Raw genomic sequence first — 26,406 nt, forward strand, 5'->3', positions numbered from 1 at the left:
ATATAATACACAATGCACCATAAAGCCGTTTAATCAACTCCCACGTAGTGATTTTCCAATACCTCTTAGAAACACAACTTAATAAAGCCCACAACACTACAAGATAACAAAAAAACTGACCGCACACCCAAGCATAATTTGGAACAGTTTTAATTTTGCAATAATACAGCATCTGTTATGCAGAAGTATCAGAAAAGTGCTTTACAGAAAGAATTATGTTGAAGTAACAGTTACAGTTATGTAGGAAAACATGGCAGACATTCTGCACTCCATGACAGCAATGAGAGACATGTGACTGGTTGAGAGTAATGCTCGCTCGCACACCCTACTCTTTTTTGAATAGATCACAGGATTTCTTTTATGCTTACCTGAACAAATAGTTCAGAACTTAGTCTAATTGCTCTTCCAAAAGAACGGCTTTTCTGACTATTCATAATGTCAGCTTGGTTCATTTATAGTGCTCTCACCTGTACTCAGAAGCTTGTGGATTCAAGCCCCTTCCCAGATTTAAGTACATAATGTAGGACCACATTTCAGTGGTGTACAAAGGGAATGCTGCATTATCAGAGACGTTGTCAGATAAGACATTAAATTAAGGCTGCGTCTACACATTCAAAAGGATCCAAAAAATTCCATGACATTATTGGAAGGGCAGGGGACTTCCCCATGTGCCCTGCCTAATTTCCATGACTCAAGCAAAACCACAACTGGGGAGTTCTCAATGCTGTTTGAGACATTGCTGTGTGAAAATTGGTTGCCATCTTTGCCTATGTAACAGAAATGACTGCAGTTCAAAAGGTATTTCACTAGCTGTGAAACTGTTTGCAAAGTCCTGAGGACATGAAAATGTACCTTAAAAAAAAATCTCTGTACTGGAGCATTAGTTGAGTACCCCCATCTTTCTGACCCTGAGCCAAGAGTACTACCAGCGTGGTTAAAATGATAACTAAAAACATATAATTGCTACAAAACGCGAGTGAATCACATTTGGGAAGGACTTGAGCTTTAAAAATAAAACAGCCCTAAAAGAAATTCAGATCTGGATCCTAGATCATCTGTTGAGACTGCAGTTCTGATAATGATCCTCAAGAACTAATTTTCATTTTTAATCATTGCACTTCTTCTTTGGCCTCCTTGTCTCGAGAGACAATGGGTAAGCGCCTGGAGGTGGTCAGTGGTTTATGAAGCAACACCTGGAGTGGCTATGAAGGCCAATTCTAGAGTGACAGACTCTTCCACATGCACTGCAGATAAAATTGGTTGTCGGGGCTGTTACACAGTTGGCTCTCTCCTTGCGCTTCTGTTTTTTTTCCTGCCAACAGCTAAGTCACTTCGACTCACCACTCTTTAGCCCCGCCTTTATGGCTGCCCGCCAGCTCTGGCGATCACTGGCAACTGACTCCCATGACTTGTGGTCAATGTCACAGGACTTCATGTTGCGTTTGCAGACATCTTTAAAGCGGAGACATGGACTCGTCTGATACCAGTGACGAGTTCGCTGTACAATGTGTCCTTGGGGATCCTGCCATCTTGCATGCGGCTCACATCGCCAACTCAAGCGCCGCTGGCTCAGTAGGGTGTACATGCTGGGGATGTTGGCCGCCTCGAGGACTTCTGCGTTGGAGATACGGTCCTGCCACCTAATGCCAAGGATTCTCCGGAGGCAGCGCAGATGGAATGAATTGAGACGTCGCTCTTTGCTGACATATGTTGTCCAGGCCTCGCTGCCGTAGAGCAAGGTACTGAGGACACAGGCTTGATACACTCGGACGTTTGTGTTCTGTGTCAATGCGCCATTTTCCCACACTCTCTTGGCCAGTCTGGACATAACAGCGGACGCCTTTCCCATGCGCTTGTTGATTTCTGCATCGAGAGACAGGTTACTGGTGATAGTTGAGGCTAGGTAGGTGAACTCTTGAATCACTTGCAGAGCGCGGTCGCTGATTTTGATGGATGGAGCATTTCTGACGTCCTGTCCCATGATGTTCGTTTTCTTGAGGCTGATGGTTAGGCCAAATTCATTGCAGGCAGCCACAATCCTGTCAATGAGTCTCTGCAGACACTCTTCGGTGTGGTATGTTAATGCAGCATCGTCAGCAAAGAGGAGTTCCCTGATGAGGACCTTCCGTACTTTGGTCTTCGCTCTTAGACGGGCAAGGTTGAACAACCTGCCATCTGATCTTATGTGGAGGAAAATTCCTTCTTCTGAAGACTTGAACGCTACACTAGATAACTGAAATGACATAGTTAAACTGGAGCGATCCTGGCTATCGTGTCTTAAATCTACAGGTCAACCAGTGAATTGTTTCACTCTTTTATATATGCATCGTATTTGCTCTCTGCACATAGTTAATTTATCATTTTTCATTAGTCTACTAAACACATGCTCCGAGCAGGGCACTAAATGAATAGACTTCCAGTAACTAATCGTCATAAATCACTGCAGTTGATTCTTGAACCTGAAAAGCACTTCAATGCATTACTTAGTGCACAGACAGGGAGAAAATTTCAAATCCAAAGTTCTATAACATAGGTAAGAAAAGGGAGAAGAAGGTGTCACGAAGAGGGCAGGGAGCCAGAAGGTACAGCCACCAGGCAAGAGTGACCGGTTCTTTCTCCAGTCTAAAATGTGACACAGAATCAGTCTCTGGAGGTTTTTTCTGAAGAAAATAAGAGGTTTGATAGGCACGGTGTGGGCTAGATTTCTGTGTGGTGCTAGTAAACATAGAAGTAGGCCAACGTTAATACTGGGAGACTCAATGGTTGGCGGTTCATCTGATTGCAATCTGGAATCCAGAATTCTACGTTACCTCTTTATTGCCAGGTGCAAAACATGATGGAGCGTGTGGGAAGGTTGATCCAAGCATCTAGTAGTTGTAGTCCATATGGCAACTAACAACATTGGTAAGACTGGGAAAAGAGATAGATGAAGATAGGAAGAGAAAGGAAGGTAGACATCAAAACTATTACTCTCGGCAATGCTGCCTGGAGTACACACCGTCAGGTCGGTAAAAGATGACTAGGAAGCTGAATGTGTAGTTGAAAGAGTAGTACAAGTTGAGGATTTCAAGTTTGCATGGCATGAGGATAAGTTCTGAAACAGGAGACAATTGTACAGGAGGGATAGACCACACCTAAACCAAGCAGTTTGCAATGTACTACACCAAGAATGGATAGAGCTGAAATAGAGTTTAAATTTAGTAGAATAGGGTGGGGGATGGATAGAGACTTATGTTAGAGTATATGGGGAAGGTCAAGAACAAGTACAGTGAAATAAAGTCTAGGATTGTAAATTTGAGAGAGAGAGAGAGAGAGACAAAAAGAAATAAGCCTTAGAGCAGAAAGGATATAAAGCTAAGTGAAGGAAAGAATAAGAGGAAAAAAGGCAAACTGAGAAATATGAATGCTCTTTGTGGGCTCTAGAGTAAATATAGCCTTGAAGAAAACTTGGTTTCAGTGAGAGTTGGACGTGGAATTAAAACTTCATCGTAGGCGGGCACAGAAATAGTGGCCATATGCTAATTACACTACGGGATTTGAAGGTAAAGATTGGAAATGAGCTAATTTCAGTTGAATGCAAGAGACTTAGCCATATTAATTGGTGGGGGAAAAAGAAAAATCACAGATCAAACAGCAGGTTAGCGTTGAGATTCAAGTAAAAGAGGAATAAGGTATGGATTAAATGTATCCAGATTAGGGGTGAAGAGGATGCATCAAAGGCTAGTTCCATGGATAAATTAAAGCAAAAACAAAGCTTAAAAAAAGTCATCTGATAAATACAGGAGGGGAAAATTAGAAGAAAACTGTAAGAAATCTATAAAGTACAGAAGGCAAGTAAAGAGAGATTAGGGAAGCATAAAAACAGACCATCAACGTGAGGGAAATAGGAAGGGTTTTCAGAAGCACATAAAAGGGTGGGACTGCTTAGCGTATTAGAGGCAGAGAAAAGGAACAATAAAGATGAATTAGAATGATACCAGGAATGAGGGGATATAGTTGTGTACAAAATTTCAACAGTTGGATCTTGTTTCACTAAAACAAAGAAAGTGAAAGGAAAATTTTGAAAAATTCTGTTAGACCATGAAAGGTTTTCAGAGAATAAATAGTAAAGCATTATTTCTACTGTTAGTGAATTGGTAACAAGGACAAACACCAAAGAGTTTTGCTGCTTTTTTTCAATGCAATTTGCTTGAAGTTGGCCAAATCAGTGCAAAAGATTGAGGAATTTCAAGCACAAGTAATGTCTAGTGCAAATAACATTAATGCAACCTTTTGTATAATTTTAAAAAGCAATGTGCTAGCAGTCAGCCCCATCCACAAAACTGGCCATTCCCCAGTACAAATTACTTAGCATTGTGCGTTTCCACTAATTGCAACCATTTGTAGCCCTTCAAGGAGGCTCTTAAATTAGTCTGTTTTTACTTTGGTGCTAGGACACTAATTGGCATGTCTTGAAAGCTTTTAAATAATTTTTTAAAAATTACTGAGATATTGACAACTATACACCAATGTAACTAGCAGAAGATTTTGTACAGTCTTTTTAAAAGTCATTTCACTTATTTAAAATCAGGTTACTTGCAGGTGGATCTAGACACTAAATAAAATGCTTATTTTTTGAGATAAACACATTCTCAGTTGTATTAATAAAACTGCACCAGATTACCATTCTTAAATGTCACAGAAATTTTCAAAAGCAAAAACAGTTACGTTGTAAAACGATTGTGCTGGCTCACAGGTTTTACCTCGACTGATATGCGAATGCACGAGCAGAAACTTAAGCAACAAAACAACTTCTCAAAAAATTAGTCCAATTTGCGCCCAGATCACTGATTGCACCCAAAGCGGAAACTCTTGGCCACAACGGTGTCAGGCATGGCTCAATTGGTAGCACTCTTGCCTTGGAGTCAGGCGGTGGGTTCAAGTCCCATTCCAGAGTCTTAAGGACACAAATCTAAACTGACACTCCAGTGCAATACTGAGTGAGTGCTGCATTGTCGGAGGTGTTGTCTTTTGGATGAGACCTCGAGACGTTAAACCCGAGGCTCTCTCAGGCGGACATAAAAGAACCCATGGCACACTTTTGAAGAACAGCAGGGGAGCTATCCCCAGTATCCTGGTCAATATTTATCCCTCAATCAAGAAGCAACAGATTATCTGGTCATTATCATATTGCTGTTTGTATGAGATTGCTGTGTGCAAATTGACTGTCACATTTCCTGCAATACAACAGTGACTACATTTCAAAAGCAGTTCACTGGCTGTAAAGCACTTTGAGATGTCCTGAGGTTGTGAAAGGTGCTATATAAATGCAAAGCTTTTTTTTTCTTTACAAGTCACTAGAAGAACACAGGATGATGTTAGAAGAATTTTCCCCATATAGAGGATTGTTAAATCATGCTATGCTTTATGTGTGAGGCAGACACAATAACATAACTTAAAAAGAAGTTTGGAAAGGCAAAATATAAAAGGATGTGAGCATTTGGGATTAGAGTGTGTACAGTGGCTGCAGTGGGTATCAAACCAAGACCCATTTTTAAGGATATGAAGCATTTATGGAAAACATAGCCATATTACTTTATACACCATGATGATAACTGTAGTGATAACAATTGTCTTTGAACATCATGCCTAATCAAGACACTTATTCATGAGCCGGAGATACAATTGTTGGCAGGGGTGGGGAGGTGGGGTGGTGTGGGCAAGGGGAAAGAATTCAAAGACACCACAACATTGCCTTGGTCGTTTTCACGTAGCCTTGATTTTTTTGGGGCTAGAATTGTAAAAACATATGCAAATGTTTTCTAATTTGTCTACAGCAGCAACACTGTAGTCTCTCCATGGGACAAGTCATACCAAAGGACTGAGAATTCACAAACTGATGACTGATGCAATGGAAAGGCTCAGATGACAGGGCTCTCAGCCAATGCCAAACCATTTTATTCAACACTGATGTGACATTAAATCAGTTCTAATGTAAGATGTTGGGAAAACATATTTACAGACAACAAAGTATAGGGGTTCAAAGTGCTATGGAACTTACTGGATGTGAAAGAGCAACCACTGAGTCTTTTAGATAGATTCTATAAAGAAATTCATGAGCTAATCGGATTATTTAAATTCTGGGATACATAGATGTTCCAGGGCAGAGAAAAAAGTGTTCTGTGGAATCTTAACCTGATACAGTGCCAGTTCTAATTACCCTTTTCTTCACCTAGTTAACTAGGTTAATTTGTTGACGTTTCAAAATCAACTGTTATGCCACCATTCTGGAAAAATTCATTTAGACCACAACTCCTGAAGGATAGGAGCCAAGGTTAGTGCACACCATAACCCAAATAACATATAAACTACATTAATAACCTCATCAATAAAGCAATTTTTCCAGAAAGAGTACACTGGAGCTAAATTAATGTTCCTGCTAGCTCAGCAGCTAATACTCTTTCCATAGGCATTGAGTAAATGTTGGCAATCAATCAGTCCTGCAGCCGTGAAGAATCAGGTTCAAGGATGATTTGCTATTCTCAACAAACATACAAAAATAACCAACTCTCCAGAAATAGTTTGGCAGTTAAGCATTTACTTCCTTCCATGGATGTTTATTCATTGAACTATGCTTTAGGACAGCAATGAAGGATAAAGCACAATGTATTCCAGTACTTAGTTATCTGACAATAGTCACAGTAGGCTTCCAATCAGTAACTGAATGGATTGTACAAGCAATGAAGCATAAAGGAAAAAAGGAAGTCTGAAATTAAATATGCTCATCGCCCTGCCTTTGCTGACTTAGGCAAGAGTGATGTGTCATCAGGCACAAATCAAAGTATCCTGGACTTTGTCTTTCCCCAAAAAGTATCAGCTTCAATAAATATTGTCAAAGTATAACAGATATAAACTTGAGAAGGTATTCTTGCTTCCAACTTCAGATGTTATTGATTTATACATTCATAGAAAAAAAATGACCTAAAGCACCCTTTTGAAGGCAGAAAATGAAGTCCTTCCCAATAATATCACTTTCAGATGGAAAAGGCAGGGGTCTTGCAATCGTCCCCTGTGATAGAAGGTTTCTATTCCTCAGGGAGTGAAGCCCCACGCCCCTCCCAGTCACCCCAATCGGTATAGGTGCTCAACCTCAAACTGTATTTGTGGGACATACAGGTTTAAGTAGTAAGGTACTCTGTATAAATTCTTCTGTTGTCATGGAAGAAAACTATCAGAATGCATTCAAGCAGACAACTCTGATGTCAACATTCTGACGATGACAACATTGAATAGTATTTTGGCCATCAAGGTCAATTTGGAAAGTGACAGAAATCAACAAGTGAAAAATATCTAATAATTATAGTGATGCAAATACTTTGCAATATCTATGTTTAATGAGGAAATCTGTCGAGAAACGTGATACCAGGTATCCTTTCTGTGGATTACGCTGTTTATCCAAATTAAATGCAATATAAACAAGAATTACGTAATTTCTGTCCAATAAACATTTGCATTTTTAATAGTATATATATTCCCAGTATGGCTACAGATACGTACTGAAGTTCCATGGTATTCATATTGCTCATATTCAAACAAAATCTCCTGCCTGTAAAAGAAATAATAGATTGCTGGTAATCTGCTACAACCTTACATCCACTCCTTCCCCAACACCACACTCATGTCTTAATTTTGCTACTGCAAATGCCATATGCTCACCCCTTCATCACATGCTGCTCTCACAACCATAGCCCCATCTCCACCAGTTTTGATTTCAATGTGACAAGTTAAAAGCTTAAAATAAAGTAATATTCATTTGAAATTTCAATGATAAGCATTTAGCCAAGGCACAAATAAATTGATGCACTAATGTAAATTATGCTGGCCCACATAATTGGAGAAATGCGTGTGATTTCTAAGAGCACTTGCCCAGACACACTGGTTAGAAAGCTCAGTCACATATCCAAAGGTATATTTTAAATGCTGCCTCTTCACCACCCCATAAATGGGCAGTGAACTCAGGTGTACACTCTATACATGAAAGCAATTTCCTCCAAATTGCAGCCATGGTGTGTATCCATTTAGTAATGATTTATATTAAGTTCATCATCTTCACTGAAGACCTTTACTCCTATTACAATAGCAAATTTTCCCAAATGTTCCAACAACTCAGCGCTCTCTGGCAAATGCTGGGAGTAGTTTAGCGTAAAGTGCATCCCTGGAGGCAAGTATTATCCATTAGGAGAGTACAGTGGAGTGGAGGTCGGGGCGGGGGCAGTTGTAGGGTTGAGCTGGAAAGTGACGAGTTACAAAGCTCAAGCAGCATCAGCATAAGCAGAGAGCAGGTCACATGTCTGCCCAGTCAGGTGATGATTTTTAGAGCAGAGGGATCTAAAGGGGGGAAAAAAAGTTAAAAGTGTGGGGAATTAAATAAACTAAACAAAACATTTGATGAGAAGTCCATTGCAAAATGGTATTTTAATGCAAATGAACCAACAGGACAATAATGAAACAATGAGAACTACAGAATTAGTCAAGTTGATTGTGGAAGGTATTGCATCTCTGTGGAACATTGAGCAATATGATTTGTGTAACACCAGCTACCAGCCCGGTGTGGATGAGACATACCCAAATATAAAAAGGAAAGACTAAAACAGAGAAAGGTAGCACAAGAGTTCATATACATAATTCCCCACACAGCAATGATCAGAGCAGGAACACATTCCCAGGAATCTGTCACTGCTGGGTGTGGAAGGAAGCCGCATAGATTTAATTGTCCTCTAATTTCTCCTTGGTGGGGCATCTCACCACCAGCTAGTACCTCCTCATATGGTCTAGCTGAAATCGAAAATCCTTTCAAGAGAAGAAACCACATCTAATTGATGGCAACTCTTCTCATTTTTTTGGTACTGGTAGAGGGTGTGTGTGATGAGGAGAAAGAGAGAAACAATAAAGTTTTCACAACTCAGGAAGGGACAACAAAAAGCAAGCTGCCCTCTGCTTCATTCATGTAGTTCAGTGTGTACAGAACATACCACTTTGATATTAAACTGTACAATTTGTTTTTAAGAACTGTTCAGGCCTAGTGATGTATGAAATCGAATCACAGTACCTTCGGTTCTCCCATTCCCGCCGCTGACGTCTTCGATCTATTCTCCTCTCCATAGCTACCTAGAAGACAGTATATTTTTTTGGAATTGCAACGACACACTCACCAACACAAACCAATCAGGAGACATCTTGAAAAGCTCAACTCCCACTGACTCAGAAGGATTTCATAAATGTGTATCAAATGATGGATTACGGAAGTAGAATGAATCCAAGGTTCTCCATGCTACAGTGTGCAGGACATGATCAAACTGTGTAAAAGGGCTTTCTCATGAGTAGTATCATCATACATGAATGGGTGTGAAACAAAGTTTCCATTTCAGTTGTTAATTTTTCAATGTACTTCTCTCCTCAATGTACTAAGTCTTGGTGGTGCAATATTGTTACACAGGCATCAGTATTGTTCTGAAATTCACTCAAGTGAACATTCTTCACAGGTCAGCTCAGCAGCAAGAATCAAGAGGCTGTTGCCCTATTAAGGGCATTACAGCAAGGCCAATCTGAAAGCCCCCAACAATGAACAATGGTCGATAAACAGCGACTGGTCATGGAAACTCTGGCTGATTTATGTTCTCTCTAGTTAAATGATGCTGAAGCCGATTTCTGCTCACCCGAGATTGGTTAATTAGCACAGACTGGGGATTGAACTTAGGATCTTTTTGTCAGTATGGCTCAGACCATGCAGTGCATTTACACACAACCACATGGGAAGTGGTATGATTACATTTCAAAAATGTATTTTCATACTTTGGGCATTGTATCGAGAGTTTCTTTTGTAGAGTCATCCACAGAAAGTCAGAACACAGCAGCTTTTCCTCAGTGTATTAATGATGCAGGTATAGATGGGGGATGGGGATCAGCAGGTGCCTCTGAAGCTCCATCAATTGGTAGAGGTAATACCCAAATAAAGATTACATAGATTTTGCCATCAGCCCATAATGACCCTGCGAGCACTATGCGTGGACCTCATCTTTCTCAATGATAATTTCATTCCAGCACCCGCTACATGGTTCACTGGCATCCAGCAACAATGATGTCATCAAGCAGGCTAAGCAGCTAACCACATTCAAGAATTCTCACAAACAGCAAACCAGGAAGTAAAAAGCAGGTTTTATCATTCACTTTTTATAAATTTACAGAAAGCAAAATAAAGATTGGGACATACACGTGGGATGAAGATAGAAGCTGAAATATCAAATAAAATTTTTCAAAAATTATTTTTCATTATTTTAAAAATCTACAGAACTTTTATCATGGAATGGAAATATTTGACATCCTATAGATAAAATTAGCTTTTCAGGTCCGGAGAAGTTGTTCAGCTTTGTACACTGTTTAAAAACCCAGCTACACCCTATTCGACAGGGCATAAACTTTTCAAGAGCTTTTGCAGTGAGAATAATAGCCCTAAAAGCCCAAATTCATGTCAAATCAGTGTTTTCTAATTGATTTCAATCTACAAGGACTTCAATAGCGCACCATGTGGAGGAGCGGGGAAATCACTGACAACAACTTCATAAACAAATCAAAAGGAGGGCAAAAACAAGTTAGGTTTGCAATCTTTGGTGACTGAACAGAAGTGGGTAGCAGGTATGCAGGAGTTTGAAAATTTCAAAACTGAGACTGATAGATTTATTTTATTTGTTCTTAGAATTAGGGCATTGCTGGCAAGGCCAACATTTAGTGCCCATCCGTAATTGCCCTTCAGTAGATGGTGGTGAGTCGCCTTCTTGAACCGCTGCAGTTCATATGGCGAAGGAACTCCCACAGTGTTGTTAGGTAGGGAGTCCCAGGATTTTGACCCAAACCCGATGAACGAACAGCAATATATTTCCAAGTCAGGATGGTCTGAGAGAGAAACTTGCAGGTGATATTGTTCCCATGCACCTGCTGCTCTTGTCCTACGGGGTAGAGGTATCAGATTTGGGAAGTGCTGTTGAAGAAGCCTTGGCAAGTTGCTGCAGTGCAGCTTATAGATGGTACACACTGTAACGATGGTGCACCAGTGGTAGAGGGAGCAACTGTTTAAAGTAGTGTATGGGATACCAATCTCACAGGTGGTTTTGCCCTGGATAATGTTGAGCATCTTGAACGTTATTGGAGTGGCACTCATCCAAGTAAGTGGAGTGTATTTACATCTTAGTTAGTACGGTGGTTTGTATCCCTGCCTGTCACGCAGGAGACCAGGGTTCAAATACCTGACGGGGAGAAGTATTCTCTAGAACGCCACCCATTTGAAAAGGGTGTAGTTTTAAGGGGAGATGGTGGCGTAGTGGTAATGTCACTGAACTAGTAATCAATAGGTCTATGCTAATGCCCTGGGGACACTGGTTCAAATCCCACAATGGCAGCTGGTGGAAATTAAATTCGATTAATTAATAAAAGTCTGGAATTGAAAGCTAGTCTCAGTAATGCTGCTCACTAATTGTTGTAAAAAAACCCATCTGGTTCAGTAATGTCCTTTAGGGAAGGGAATCTGCCATCCTTACCTGGTCTGGCCTACAGATGATTCCAGATCCACAGCAATGTGGTTGACTCTTAACTGTCCTCTGAAACGGCCTAGCGGCTCAGTTGTCAAGGGCAATTCAGAATAGGCAACAAATGCTGGCTTTGCCAGCGACGCCCACATCCCATGAAAGAATATTTAAAAAATCACACTCCCAACTTGTGCCTTGTACATGGTGGAATACGCAATCTGTGACCTGCTCTTTTAGGTTCAGCATTTATGCAGCTTGTGCTGTTAAGTACTGGTCAATGGAGATTGTTGTTAGGCAAGGTTTACAGACCCAAGGTGGGTAGATGGAGTTAGGATATAGGTCAGCCATGGTCTAATTGAAAGGCAGAACAAGCTCAGGGGGCTGAATGGCCTACTCCTATTCCTTTGAGTTCCTGACTTTGTTTTCTTTTCCTCTAATCTTAGTGGAGACTTAGTGGAAATTGCTGACTCAATGCATCTATTGTTTTAAAAAAAACACACTTACAATTTAAATCAAGTTCTTTCAGGCTCCATCAAATTCTGGCTTCAAACTGCTCTGATTCAGAAGAAACAGTTGTGGCCATGAGTCAATATTGGCAATCTATGAGCATGCCAGCATGTTCCAATTGTGATCAGCACACTGTGCTGTTAAGCACAACCACCACAATATACTGATAAACCCAAGAGTCAGGCAGGCTGAAGATCCTATTAGAAATGAATAGCAGTCCATGATCTTATCTGTCTGATTTCTTTAGAGGCGTCCACTTCAGAAAAGCCTTGATTTCAGTTCAGTTATAAACACCTCATCTACCCCAACAATTGAACCACAGCATAACATATTCTTAGAACAACTTCTGCAGTAAACGCATGCATTCAAAATGATTCTGGTCAACCACTCGCCTCATCGAATCGCCTGCGCTTTCCAGAAGGTTCTGATCCTTCACTTTCATTTCCGGAATCCTCTGAATTCTCATCATCTTCATCCCTGAAGAGGTCATCATATGCAGGAACACCAAGGTCATCATCCTGTTTAATTAGCAGTTTAACCTAAAAGACACAGGACACATTAACCATACTAACTGCTGTAAAGTTCCAAAGCCAGGCAACATTGACTCCCATCCCAAAATTAGCACTTCCCAGGATATGTTCTAAAAGCTGGCTCCTGGATGTCCATTGCTGATTTCTAATCTGTTTTCTTGAATTCTCCCTGCTATTGGAATCAGATGGAGGAGAATACGGTCACAAAAATTACTTTGTTTGCTTTTGGTTGTCCCTTTAAATCCAGTCACATTACACAAAGGGGTAGAAATTCGTCTCAAGCAATGGTGCAAAATGGTTGGTATCAGTTTGGCCGCCCATTAAGCACAGCACCTGATATTGAATTCCATTACAGAATCAATGGGATTCAAAACCAGGCGCTGCATATAACAGTCCAATACTGCCTGTTTTGCACCACTACCCGAGACAAATTTCCAGCCCATGGCATTTAAGAGCAAGCTGCTAGTAGAATATTAGAATAAGCTTAACTCAATACAAATGATGCAGTAGGTAAGGTGGGGGATGGGGATCTGCCACAGCTACTAATATTGAAAGTTTCCTTTGGTGTGCGCAAAACATTGAGGAAGAAGCCATGCTATTTTTGAGCAAACAAACTGTTATTTGTTCAATTATAGCAGCCAGTAATTTCAAATGTGATCAACAAGTTATTCAAAAGCCAGGAAGTTTCAGCAACTGTTTTTGGAAATATTTACGAATCTGTAGCTGTTACAAATTTGTTCGACGTTCTCAAGAGAATAGGGTAAGCTCCCATCAGCAAGAAATACAGGAAGAGAAAAACATTGTATACAAAAGTACTCTACAAAAGAAATTGCTTCGCACTAGCTTGTGGCACTTTTCATTGTTTTACTGTTGAGCAGCGAGATATATTTATAGTGGAAATCCTATCACTGTTAGTTATAGAATCAGAGCACAGAAGGAGCCCATTCGGCCCATTGTGCCTGTGCCATAGCGCTTTGAAAGAGCGATTCAATTAGTTCCAATTCACAGCACATTTTTTCTTTTCCAGCAATTATCCAATCTTCTTTTGAAAGTTATTGAATCGCTTCCACCACCTTTCAGGCAGTGCATGCCAAATCAAAACTCTCCATGTAACAAAATTTCTCATTGCCTCTCTGGTTCTTTTGCCAATTAATTTAAATCTGGATCCCCTGGTTACCGACTCTCCTGCCAGTGGAAACAGATTTTCTCGATCAACGATCGAACCCGTCAGAATTTTTTGACCACCTCCATTAAATTACCCTTACCCTCTATGTTACAAGGAGAGCATCAAGGTTCTCAAGTCTCTCCACATAATTATTTCCTCATCCCTGGTACCATTCTAGTAAATGTCCTCTGCACCCTGACGAAGGCCTTGACATCTTTCTTAAAGTGCGGTGCCCAGAATTGGAAGCAATACTCCAACTGAGGCCTAACCATTTAATAATAAAGGTTCAGCATAACGCCGTTGGTTTTGTATTCTACGCTTCTTTAGAAAAACCAAGGATCCTAGATGCTTTTTTTAAAAAAATAAAAGACATATCAACTTGCCCTGCCATCTTTGAAAATTTGAAGGCCCTCCAAGTCTCTCTATTCCTATGTCTCCTTTAGAATTGTACCATTTGGTTTATGTTGCCTCTTGTCACACTTCCGACGAAAATGCATCACACGACACTTCTCCGCATTAAATTTTATCTAACACGTGTCTGCTCATTTCACCAGGATGTCCTCCTGAAGTCTTATCCTCCTCACTGTTTACTGCATTTCCAAGTTTTGGGTCATCTGCAAACTTTGATATAACGAGCCAGGGAGCAAGGGCAAGAGAGAAGCAGAGAGAGGGCAGCAGACAGATGGACAGAGCAAGAGCAAGACAGTGAGATAGAGAGACAGAAGCTCAGAGCGAGAAAGAGCGAGCACGTGAGGCAGACTGACAGAGTGTGCGAGTAAGAGAGAGCATGACAGCAAGAGCCTGACAGCGAACAGCCAGCGCGCAGACACACAATGGCGAGGGGCGGGGGGAGTGGGAGAGAGCGGGAGGGGCTGGGGGCAGCGGGAGGGGAGCGCGGGAGGGGAGCGCGAGAGGGGAGCGCGAGAGGGGAGCGCGAGAGGGGAGCGCGAGAGGGGAGGGGAGCGCGAGAGGCGGGGGGGGGGAGGGGAGCGCGAGAGGCGGGGGGGGGGAGGGGAGCGCGAGAGGCGGGGGGGGGGGGAGGGGAGCGCGAGAGGCGGGGGGGGGGGGGAGGGGAGCGCGAGAGGCGGGGGGGGGGGGGGGAGGGGAGCGCGAGAGGCCGGGGGGGGGGGGGGGGAGGGGAGCGCGAGAGGCCGGGGGGGGGGGGGGGGAGGCGAGCGCGAGAGGCCGGGGGGAGGCGAGCGCGAGAGGCCGGGGGGAGGCGAGCGCGAGAGGCCGGGGGGAGGCGAGCGCGAGAGGCCGGGGGGAGGCGAGCGCGAGAGGCCGGGGGGAGGCGAGCGCGAGAGGCCGGGGGGACGCGAGCGCGAGAGGCCGGGGGGACGCGAGCGCGAGAGGCCGGGGGGACGCGAGCGCGAGAGGCCGGGGGGACGCGAGCGCGAGAGGCCGGGGGGACGCGAGCGCGAGAGGCCGGGGGGACGCGAGCGCGAGAGGCCGGGGGGACGCGAGCGCGAGAGGCCGGGGGGACGCGAGCGCGAGAGGCGGGGGGACGCGAGCGCGAGAGGCGGGGGGACGAGAGCGCGAGAGGCGGGGGGACGAGAGCGCGAGAGGCGGGGGGACGAGAGCGCGAGAGGCGGGGGGACGAGAGCGCGAGAGGCGGGGGGACGAGAGCGCGAGAGGCGGGGGGACGGGAGCGCGAGAGGCGGGGGGACGGGAGCGCGAGAGGCGGGGGGACGGGAGCGCGAGAGGCGGGGGGACGAGAGCGCGAGAGGCCGAGAGCGCGAGAGGCGGGGGGACGAGAGCGCGAGAGGCGGGGGGACGAGAGCGCGAGAGGCGGGGGACGAGAGCGCGAGAGGCGGGGGGACGAGAGCGCGAGAGGACGAGAGCGCGAGAGGCGGGGGGACGAGAGCGCGAGAGGCGGGGGGACGAGAGCGCGAGAGGCGGGGGGAGGGGGACAAGAGAGAGAGAGACCGGGGAAGTGGGGCGCGGAGAGCGAGAGAGAGAAAGAAAGAGAGAGAGAGAGCGAGAGACGGGGGGGAAGAGAAAGAGAGAGAGAGAAAGAGAGAGAGAGAAAAAGAAAAGAGTGGGGCAGAGGGAGAGACGTGGTACATACGAATTATGAGTAGGCCAATCGGCCCTTCGAGCCTGTTCCGCCATTCGATAAGTTCATGACTGAACTACTTACTCCACATTTCCACCGACCACCAATAACCTCCTTGTTTATCAAGAATCCAACTACCTCTGCCTTAAAAATATTCAAAGACTCTGCTTCCACCGCCTGTTGAGGAAGAGAATTCCAAAGATTCACGACCCTCTCAGAGAAAGAAATTCTCCTCATTTGCGTCTTAAATGAGCGACCCCCATATTTTTAAACAGTGACCCCTGAGTTGAAGATTCTCCCACAAGGGGAAACATCCTTTCCACATCCACCTTGTCAAGACCCCTCAGGATCTTATATGTTTCAATCAAGTCGTCGCTTACTCTTCTAAATTCCTGCAGATACAAACCTTGCCTGTCCAATCTTTTCTTGTAAGACAGCCCACTTATTCCAGGTTTTAGTCTCGCAAACCTTCTCCGTACTGCTTCCAACGCATTTACATCCTTCCTTAAATACGGAGACCAGTACTGTACACAGTACTCCAGATGTGGTCGCACCAATGCCCTGTATAGCTGAAGCATAACCTCCCTACTTTTGTATTCAATTCCCCTCGCAATCTTCTTCTTCGGCCTCCTTATCTCGAGAGACAATGGGTAAGCGCCTGGAGGTGGTCAGTGGTGTGTGGAGAATTCTAGAGTGACAGGCTCTTCCACAGGTGCTGCAGAAAAATTTGTTTGTCAGGGCTGTTCCACAGTTGGCTCTCCCCTTGCGCCTCTGTCTTTTTTCCTGCCAAGTGCTATGTCTCTTCGACTCGCCACACTTTGGCCCCGCCTTTATGGCTGCCCACCAGCTCTGGCGAACGCTGGCAACTGACTCCCACGACTTGTGATCGATGTCACAGGACTTCATGTCACGTTTGCAGACGTCTTTAAAGCGGAGACATGGACGGCCGGTGGGTCTGATACCAGTGGCGAGCTCGCTGTACAATGTGTCTTTGGGGATCCTGCCATCTTCCATGCGGCTCACATGGCCAAGCCATCTCAAGCGCCGCTGACTCAGTAGTGTGTATAAGCTGGGGATGTTGGCCGCCTCGAGGATTTCTGTGTTGGAGATACGGTCCTGCCACCTGATGCCAAGTATTCTCCGGAGGCAGTGAAGATGGAATGAATTGAGACGTCACTCTTGGGTGACAAACGTTGTCCAGGCCTCGCTGCCAAAGAGCAAGGCACTGAGGACACAGGCTTGATACACTCGGACTTTTGCGTTCCGTGTCAGTGCACCATTTTCCCACACTCTCTTGGCCAGTCTGGACATAGCAGTGGAAGCCTTTCCCATGCGCTTGTTGATTTCTGCATCTAGAGACAGGTTACTGGTGATAGTTGAGCCTAGGTAGGTGAACTCTTGAACCACTTCCAGAGCGTGGTCGCCAATATTGATGGATGGAGCATTTCTGACGTCCTGCCCCATGATGTTTGTTTTCTTGAGGCTGATGGTTAGGCCAAATTCATTGCAGGCAGCCGCAAACATGTTGACGAGACTCTGCAGGCACTCTTCAGTGAGATGTTAAAGCAGCATCGTCAGCAAAGAGGAGTTCCCTGATGAGGACTTTCCGTACTTTGGACTTCGCTCTTGGACGGGCAAGGTTGAACAACCTGCCCCCTGATCTTGTGTGGAGGAAAATTCCTTCTTCAGAGGACTTGAACGCATGTGAAAGCAGCAGGGAGAAGAAAATCCCAAAAAGTGTGGGTGTGAGAACACAACCCTGTTTCATGCTACTCAGGATAGGAAAGGGGTCTGATGAGGAGCCACCATGTTGAACTGTGCCTTTCATATTGTCATGGAATGAGGTGATGATACTTAGTAGCTTTGGTGAACATCCAATCTTTTCTAGTAGTCTGAAGAGACTATGTCTGCTGACGAGGTCAAAGGCTTTGGTGAGATCAATGAAAGCAATGTAGAGCGGCATCTGTTGTTCGCGGCATTTCTGCTGTATCTGACGAAGGGAGAACAGCATGTCAACGGTCGATCGCTCTGCACGAAAGCCACACTGTGCCTCAGGGTAGACGCGCTCGGCCAGCTTCTGGAGCCTGTTTAGAGCGACTCGAGCAAAGACTTTCCCCACTATGCTGAGCAGGGAGATTCCACGGTAGTTGTTGCAGTCACCGCGGTCACCTTTGTTTTTATAGAGGGTGATGATATTGGCATCGCGCATGTCGTGGGGTACTGCTCCCTCGTCCCAGCACAGGCATAGCAGTTCATGTAGTGCTGAGAGTATAGCAGGCTTGGCACTCTTGATTATTTCAGGGGTAATGCTGTCCTTCCCAGGGGCTTTTCCGCTGGCTAGAGAATCAATGGCATCACTGAGTTCCGATTTTGTTGGCTGTATGTCCAGCTCATCCATGACTGGTGGAGGCTGGGCTGCATTGAGGGCAGTCTCAGTGACAACATTCTCCCTGGGTACAGTTCTCGGTAGTGCTCAACCCAGCGGTCCATTTGTTTGCGTTGGTCAGTGATTACGTCCCTCGCAATATACAATAACATTCGATTAGCTTTCCTAATTACGTGCTGTACTTGCATACTAACCTTTTGTGATTCATGCACTAGAACACCCAGATCCCTCTGCATCTCAGAGTTTTGCAATCTCTCACCATTTAGATAATATGCTTCATTTTTATTCTTCCTGCCAAAGTGGACAATTTCCCACTTTCCCACATGACACTTCATTTGCCAGGTCTTTGCCCACTCACATAACCTATCTATATCCCTTTGTAGCCCCATATGTCCTCTTTACAACTTACTTTCCTACCTATCTTTGTGTCATCAGCAAATTTAGCAACCAAAGCTTCCTTCATTTAAGTCAGTTATATAAATTGTAAAAGGCTGAGGCCCCAGCACTGATCCCTGTGGCACACCACTCATTACATCTTGCCAACCAGACAATGACCCATTTATGCCTACTCTCTGTTTCCTGTTAGCTAGCCAATCTTCCATCCATGCCAATATGTTACCCCCAACACCATGAGCTTTAATTTTCTGCAATAATCTTTGATCTGGTACCTTATCAAATGCCTTCTGGAAATCTAGGTACAATACATCCACCGGTTCTCCTTTATCCACAGCACATGTAACTCCCTCAGAGAATTCTAATAAATTGGTTAAACATGATCTCCCTTTCACAAAACCAGTTTGACTCGGTCTGATTTCCTTGAATTTTTCTGAAGGCCCGGCTGTAACGGTCATTAATAATTGCTTCTAACATTTTCCGTAAGACAGATGTTAAGCTAACTGGCCTGTGGTTCCCTGCTTTCTGTCTTCCTTTTTGAATAAAGGAGTTACATTCGCTATTTGCCAACCGAACGGAACCTTCCCTGAATTTAGGGAATTTTGGAAAATTAAAACTAACGCATCCACTCTCTCACTAGCCACTTCTTTTAAGACCCTAGGATGAAGTCCATCAGGACCCGGGGATATGTCAGCCCGCAGCTCCAACAGTTTGTTCAGTACCACGTCCCTGGTGATTGTAATTTTCTGGAGTTCCGCACTCCCTTCCATTTCCTGATTTACAGCTAATACTAGGATGTTACTTGTATCCTCAATAGTGAAGACCGTTGCAAAATATCTGTTCAATTCATTTGCCATCTCCTTATCACCCATTATTAATTCCCCAGACTCACTCTATAGGACCAATGCTCACTTTGTTAACTCTTATCTTTTTAAAATATCTATAGAAACTCTTACTTTATACTTCTAGCTAGCTTTCTCTTGTACTCTAATTTTACCTTCCTTATCAATCTTTTAGTCATTCTTTGCTGTTTTTTATTTTCTGTCCAATCTTCTGACCTGCCTCCCATCTTTGTGCAACTATTGGCTTTTTCTTTAAGTTTGATACTATCTTTAACTGTTTTAGTTAACCACGGATGGCAGGTCCCACCCTTGGAATTTTTCTTTCTCGTTGAAATGTATCTATTCTGTGTATTCTGAAACATCCCCTTAAATGTCTGCCACTGTATCTCTATTGACCTATCCCATAACCTAATTTGTCAGTTCACTGTAGCTAGCTCTGCTTTCATGCCCTCATAATTGCCCTTATTTAAATTTAAAATACTAGTTTTGGACCCACTCTTCTCTCCCTCAAACTGAATATAAAATTCAATCATATTATGATCACTGCTACCTAGGTGCGCCTTAACGAAGAGTTCATTAATTAATCCCATCTCCTTGCACAATACCAGGTCCAGTATAGCCTGCTCTCTGGTTGGCTCCAGAACGTATTGATCCAAGAAATTATCCCGAAAACATTCTATGTACTCCTCATCAAGGCTACCTCTGCCCATCTGATTTTTCCATTCTATATGTAGGTTAAAATCCCCCATAATTATCGCTGTACCTTTCTGACAAGCCTTCCATTATTTCTTCCTTTACACCCTGCCCTACAGTGTGGTTATCAAGTGGCCTGTACACCACTCCCACAAGTGACTTCTTGCCTTTCTGATTTCTCATCTCTACCCAAACTGCTTCTACATCCTAGTCTCCTGAACTTAGGTCATCCAACTCTATTGCGCTAATACCATCATTAATTAACAGAGCTACCCCTCCACCTTTTCCTAGCCTCCTGGCCTTCCTAAATGCCACGTACCCTTCAATATTCAGGTCCCAATCTATGTGGTCCTGCAGCCATGTCTCTGTAATGGCTATCAGATCGTACTTATCTATTTCTATTTGCGCTCTAAGTTCATCAGTTTTGTTTCGAATGCTACGTGCATTCAGATACGGAGCCTTTAGTTTTGTCCTTTCATTACTTTTGTAACCTCTAGCCTTATCTGTTGATTTACTCTTAGATTTATACGCTCTGTCCCCTCCTGTCACAGTATCATTTTCCATATTAATACCTTTCTCTCTTGCCTTGTCTCTACTCCTTGATTTACCATATCTTCCCAAATTTGATCCCTTGCCCCACTATTCAGTTTAAAACCCTCTCTACTTCCCTAGTTATGCGGCTCACTACAACACCAGCCCCAGCATGGTTCAGGTGTAGACCGTCCCAACGGTAGAGCCACGCCTTTCCCCAGTACTGGTGCCAGTGCCCCACGAACCGGAACCCACTTCTACCACACCAGTCTTTGAGACACACATTAATTTCTCTAATCTTATTTGCCCTATGCCAAGTTGCACCTGGCTCTGGTAATAATCCAGAGATTATTACCTTTGAGGTTCTGCTTCTTAACTAGGCGCCTAGTTCCTCATACTGACTATGCAGAACCTCTTTCCTTGTCCTGCCTATGTTGTTGGCACCTGCATGGACCACGACGACTGGATCCTCCCCCTCCATCTGTAAGTTCCCTTCCAGCCCTGAGCAGAGGTCCCGAACCCTGGCACCGGGCAAGCAACACAGCCGTCTGGACTCTCGCTCTTTGCTGCAGAGAACAGTGTCAATCTCCCTAACTATACTGTCCCCTACTACCACTACATTCCGTTTTTCTCCCTCCACTTGAATGGCTTCCTGTACCATGGTGCCATAGTCAGGTTTCTCATCCACCCTACAGCCCCCACTCTCATCCAAACAAGCTGAAAGAACCTCAAACTTGTTGGACAATCGCTAAGGTGGAGGCTCCAGCTGCCCTCCGGGTCCCCTTACCTGCCACAGCTGCAGCCATGTTCTCCTGTCCCTGACCACTGACCAAATCAGAAGACCCTATCCTAACGGGCATGACCACCTCCTGGTTCAAAATGTCCAGGTAACTTTCCCCCTCCCTGATGTGTCGCAGTGTCTGCAGCTTGGACTCCAGTTCAATGAGCCGAAGCTCTTCGAGCCGCAAACACTTACTGCAGACATGTTTGCCCTGGATCACACCGGCATCCAGGAGCTCCCACATGCTGCAGCCATGACACATCGCCTGCCCTGCCATCCTTAATGAGTTTTCATTAACTACTTAATTATTTTATTCAATTATTTATTTTATTTTCCTTTTTTTAATATATTTTATTAAGCTTATCACTTGCTCCGTTACTAAATGAGGTGTCAACCTGGTGAAGCTACAACAGAGGACTACTTGCGTGCCAAACTGCGTAAGCAGCATGCAATAGACAGAGCTAAGCGATCCCATAACCAACAGATCAGATCTATGCTTTGTAGTCCTGCCACATCCAGCCGTGAATGGTGGTGGACAATTAAACAACTAACTGGAGGAGGTGGCTCCACAAATATCCCCATCCTCAATGATGGGGGAGCCCAGCACATCAGTGCCAAAGATATGGCAGAAGCATTTGCAATAATCTGCAGCCAGAAGTGCCGAGTTGATGATTCATCTCTGCCTCATCCTGAAGTCCCCAGCATCGTAGATGCCAGACTGCAGCCAATTCGATTCACTCCACGTGATATCAAGAAATGACTGAAGGCACTGGATACTGCAAAGGCTATGGGCCCTGACAATATTCCGGCAATAGTACTGAAGACCTGTGCTCCAGAACTTGCCGCGCCCCTAGCCAAGCTGTTCCAGTACAGCTACAACACTGGCATCTACCAAGCAATGTGGAAAATTGCCCAGGTATGTCCTGTACACAGAAAGCAGGACAAGTCCAACCTGGCCAATTACCGCCCCATCAGTCTACTCTCAATCATCAGCAAAGTGATGGAAGGTGTCTTCGACAGTGCTATCAAGCAGCACTTGCTTCGCAATAACCTGCTCAGTGATGCTCAGTTTGTGTTCCGCCAGGGCCACTCAGCTCCTGACCTCATTACAGCCTTAGTTCAAACATGGACAAAACAGCTGAATGCAAAAGGTGAGATGAGAGTGACTGCCCTTGACATCAAGGCAGCATTTGACACGGGTATAGCATCAAGGAGCCCCAGCAAAACTGAGGTCAATAGGATTCAGGGGGAAAACTCTCCGCTGGTTGGAGTCATACCGAGCACAAAGGAAGATGGTTGTGGTTGTTGGAGGTCAATCTTCTGAGCTCCAGAACATCACTGCAGGAGTTCCTCAGGATAGTGTCCTAGGCCGAACCATCTTCAGCTGTTTCATCAATGACCTTCCTTCAGTCATTAGGTCAAAAGTGGGAATGTTCGCTGATGATCGCTCAATGTTCAGCACCATTCGCGACTCCTCAGATACTGAAGCAGTCCGTGTAGAATTGCAGCAAGACCTGGACAATATCAAGGCTTGGGCTGATAAGTGGCAAGTAACATTTGCACCAGGCAATGACCATCTCCAACAAGAGAGAATCTAACCATCTCCCCTTGTCATTCAATGGCATTACCATCGTTGAATCCCCCACTATCAACATCCTAGGGGCTACCATTGACCAGAAACTGAACTGGACCAGCCACATAAATACTGTGGCTACAAGAGCAGGTCAGAGGCTAGGAATCCTGTGATGAGCAACTCACCTCCCGACTCCCCAAAGCCTGTCCACCATCTACAAGGCACAAGTCAGGTGTGTGATGGAATACTCTCCACTTGCCTGGATGGGTGCAGCTCCAACAACGCAAAAGAAGCTCAACAGCATCCAGGACAAAGCAGCCCGCTTGATTGGCACCCCCTCCACCACTGACGCACAGTGGCAGCAGTGTGTACCATATACAAGATGCACTGCAGCAACGCACCAAGGCTCCTTAGGCAGCACCTTCCAAACCCGCCACCTCTACCAACTAGAAGGACAAAGGCAGCAAATGCATGGGAACACCACCAACTGCAAGTTCCCCTGCAAGTCATACACCATCCTGACTTGGAACTACATCGCCGTTCCTTCACTGTCGCTGGGTCAAAATCCTGGAACTCCCTTCCTAACAGCACTGTGGGTGTACCTACCCCACATGGACTGCAATGGCTCAAGAAGGCAGCTCACCACCACCTTCTCAAGGGCATTTAGGGATGGGCAATAAATGGTGGACTCGCCAACGACACCCAGACCCCATGCATGAATGGAAAAAAAATTTTAAACGTTAGGATTAGAATGGACCTTAATCACTTACCAGCTACTCACCAAACAGGTAGCTTCTTCCTAAACCATTCACCTATCTGCTTGCCTGTGATATTTGATGCTATGTTTGATTTAAATTGTTAAATTAAAAGCTTACCTGTATACTCACCCCAGCAGCTCTCGGTTTCCTTTCTTTCACTGTTGATTGTGACGTCACTCTGATGTCACTTTGATTTTTCCCTGCTCTGCTCCTGCTGCTCCCGCCGTACTCCTCTCTCAATGTCATACCGTGCTTCGCTCTCTCTCGCTGACTGTCCCAGTCAGCTTTTGGCGTGTTTTTTAAACCTCCGCTCCGGCTGTGTTCCTCTCTCTCTCTGCCTCCGGTCTCCAAGAGGGAGAGGGAGAGGGAGAGATGGGGGTGGGGGGAGAGAGAGGTGGGAGACCGAAGGGAAGGGAGACGCAAAGAGAGCGAGAGAGAGAGAGAGACAGAAACACGAGAATTTAAACTCAAAACAACCTTTTAAGTTGATTGTTCTTTGTTGAAAAGGAGAGGACTCATGCAGACATTTCAGTGACTAAAAGCAATCAACAGAGAGGTTGTTCTGTTTGTTATCCTTGTTGCATTACTGAAAGCGTACCCAAAAAGCAAGCCTCAAAAGGCAAAGGGAGCTGAAACTCAATTAGGATAGCAATCTAAAATTCAGAAGCTAAAACAATCTAGAAAAAAAGGGTATAGGTCCAAAAATCTAATACCGCCAATGAAAAGGATGTTAGGTCATAATCATACAGTTTAGACTCTCATTGTACCACTGTAGATTGCTGGCATTCCAAAATACGGCTCCTTTCGAGATTTTTTGGGCACTTCTCGGAGATTTATACACCACTTTTGACTATCTCAAACAAGAGTTTGGAATGGCTCAGTTGTTGCATTAGCAATACTGTCTCAGCATCCCTGAGCCAAAGGATCACTGACTGAGGGGAGTCCAAATTACAAAATAGATGTTTACCATGGAAGAAACTAATTTATCCTCAGATTTGTCCTCCGGCATGGACTCGGTGGGCCGAATGGCCTCCTTCTGTGCCATAAATGACTATTATGAAGCATTCTTTGCCAATTTGTGCAAACAATCGGTGAATCCTTAGCACCAAAGAACAAGTAAAATGATCAATGCTGAAATCTGTTTAAAATAATCCAATGCCTGTCAGTTCACAGTGGCAGTGTTGCCTTAGCAACAGGTGGTGCGGTTGTGTTTAGCGTCTGGCATGGCTGGATTTCAGATTTAGTGCAGTTGTCTTAGTTACTCTGAATAATGCAGAAAAAAAAGAGAGCAGTATGTGCATCCAAGGCAAATTTGATAAAGCATTTTAAATGACAATAGCCAGAGTATTGCATTTTAAAGCCTTAGACAGATATTAGAACAGGCATACTGACCCAATACTTCAGGGACTTGGTTTGGATTGATGCCAGCAATGTACTGGATGAGTCAATGCAGATGGGTGTACCACATGAGAATACTTCAGTTGGTACACTCCCTTTGCTGAGTGTATGAAGTAGGACCAGTAGGGAAATATTAGTTGATTATTTAGCATTAGAATACGTTAACAGTCTTAGAAAAAAGATGGAAGCACTGTAGTTGTGGGGACCCAGGGCATGATGGGATGCATGGCAATGTTGATTTGGAAGCTGTACAACTCAGCAGTCTACATCTATGTAAATATGTTGTCCTTGAGATAAGACCATGATTGCAGGAGGCACAGGATATCATAATAAAAATAAAAAATGCTGGAAATACTCAGCAGGTCTGGCAGCACCTGTGGAGGGAAAAGCAGAGTTAACGTTTCAGGTCAGTGACCTTTCATCAGAACTGGCAAAGGTTAGAAATGTAATAGATTTAAGCAAATAAAGCGAGGTGGGGCAAAAGATAACAAAAGGGAAGACGTTGATAGGACAGAGGGCCACAGAGAATAACTGATAAGAAGGTCATGGAGCAAAGACAAAGGGTGTGTTGATGGTGTGGTGAAAGACAAAGCATTAGTGCAGATAGGGTGTTAAATGACAGAATAATGAACAGCCCTGTCCAAAAACACAAACATGAAAAAAAACAGTGGGCAAGCACATGGAAAAAAAAATGAATGATGAAACAAACTAAAAGAAAAAATAAGACTAAAAATAAAAAAGGGGGGCCTGTCATGCTCTGAAATTATTGAACTATATATTCAGTCCGGCAAGCTGTAGCGTGCCTGATCGGTAAATGAGATGCTGTTCCTCGAGCTTCCATTTATGTTCAAAGGAACACTACAGCAAGCCCAAGACAGAGATGTGGGCATCTACAGAGGGGGGGGGGGGTGCGTTGAAATGGCAAGCGACAGGAAACTAGGGGTCATGCTTTCAGACTGAGCAAAGGTATTCAGCACAGCAGTCACCCAATCTGCGTTTGGTCTCCCCAGTGTAGAGGAGATCGCATTGTGAGCAGTGAATACAGTATACTAAATTGAAAGGAGTACAAGTAAATCGCTGCTTCACCTGAAAGGAGTGTTTGGGGCCTTGGATAGTGAGGAGATTAAAGGGCAGATATCACACCTCCTACAATTGCATGGAAAGGTGCCATGGGAAGGAGACAAGGTGTTGGGGATAATGGAGGAGTGGACCAGGGTGTCGCGGAGGGAATGACC

At 44.5% G+C, this 26,406-nt stretch overlaps 1 protein-coding gene across 2 annotated transcripts in view; it reads right to left on the reverse strand.

The window, feature by feature from the left end:
• Positions 1 to 26,406, reverse strand: part of cdc45 (CDC45 cell division cycle 45 homolog (S. cerevisiae)) — a 73,767-nt gene that overhangs the window by 23,225 nt on the left and 24,136 nt on the right. The window contains exons 5-7 of one of the 2 annotated variants that reach the window (XM_068055334.1): positions 12,458 to 12,604; positions 9,089 to 9,147; positions 7,537 to 7,585 (exon numbers count right to left, since the gene is read on the reverse strand). In XM_068055334.1, the coding sequence (XP_067911435.1) occupies positions 7,537 to 7,585; positions 9,089 to 9,147; positions 12,458 to 12,604 (255 nt within the window). The remainder of the gene's footprint in view (positions 1 to 7,536; positions 7,586 to 9,088; positions 9,148 to 12,457; positions 12,605 to 26,406) is intronic. The other variant, XM_068055335.1, reaches the window with a different exon arrangement.

The sequence above is a fragment of the Heterodontus francisci genome, chromosome 23, assembly GCF_036365525.1.
Source record: "Heterodontus francisci isolate sHetFra1 chromosome 23, sHetFra1.hap1, whole genome shotgun sequence".
Taxonomy (NCBI): Eukaryota; Metazoa; Chordata; class Chondrichthyes; order Heterodontiformes; family Heterodontidae; genus Heterodontus; species Heterodontus francisci.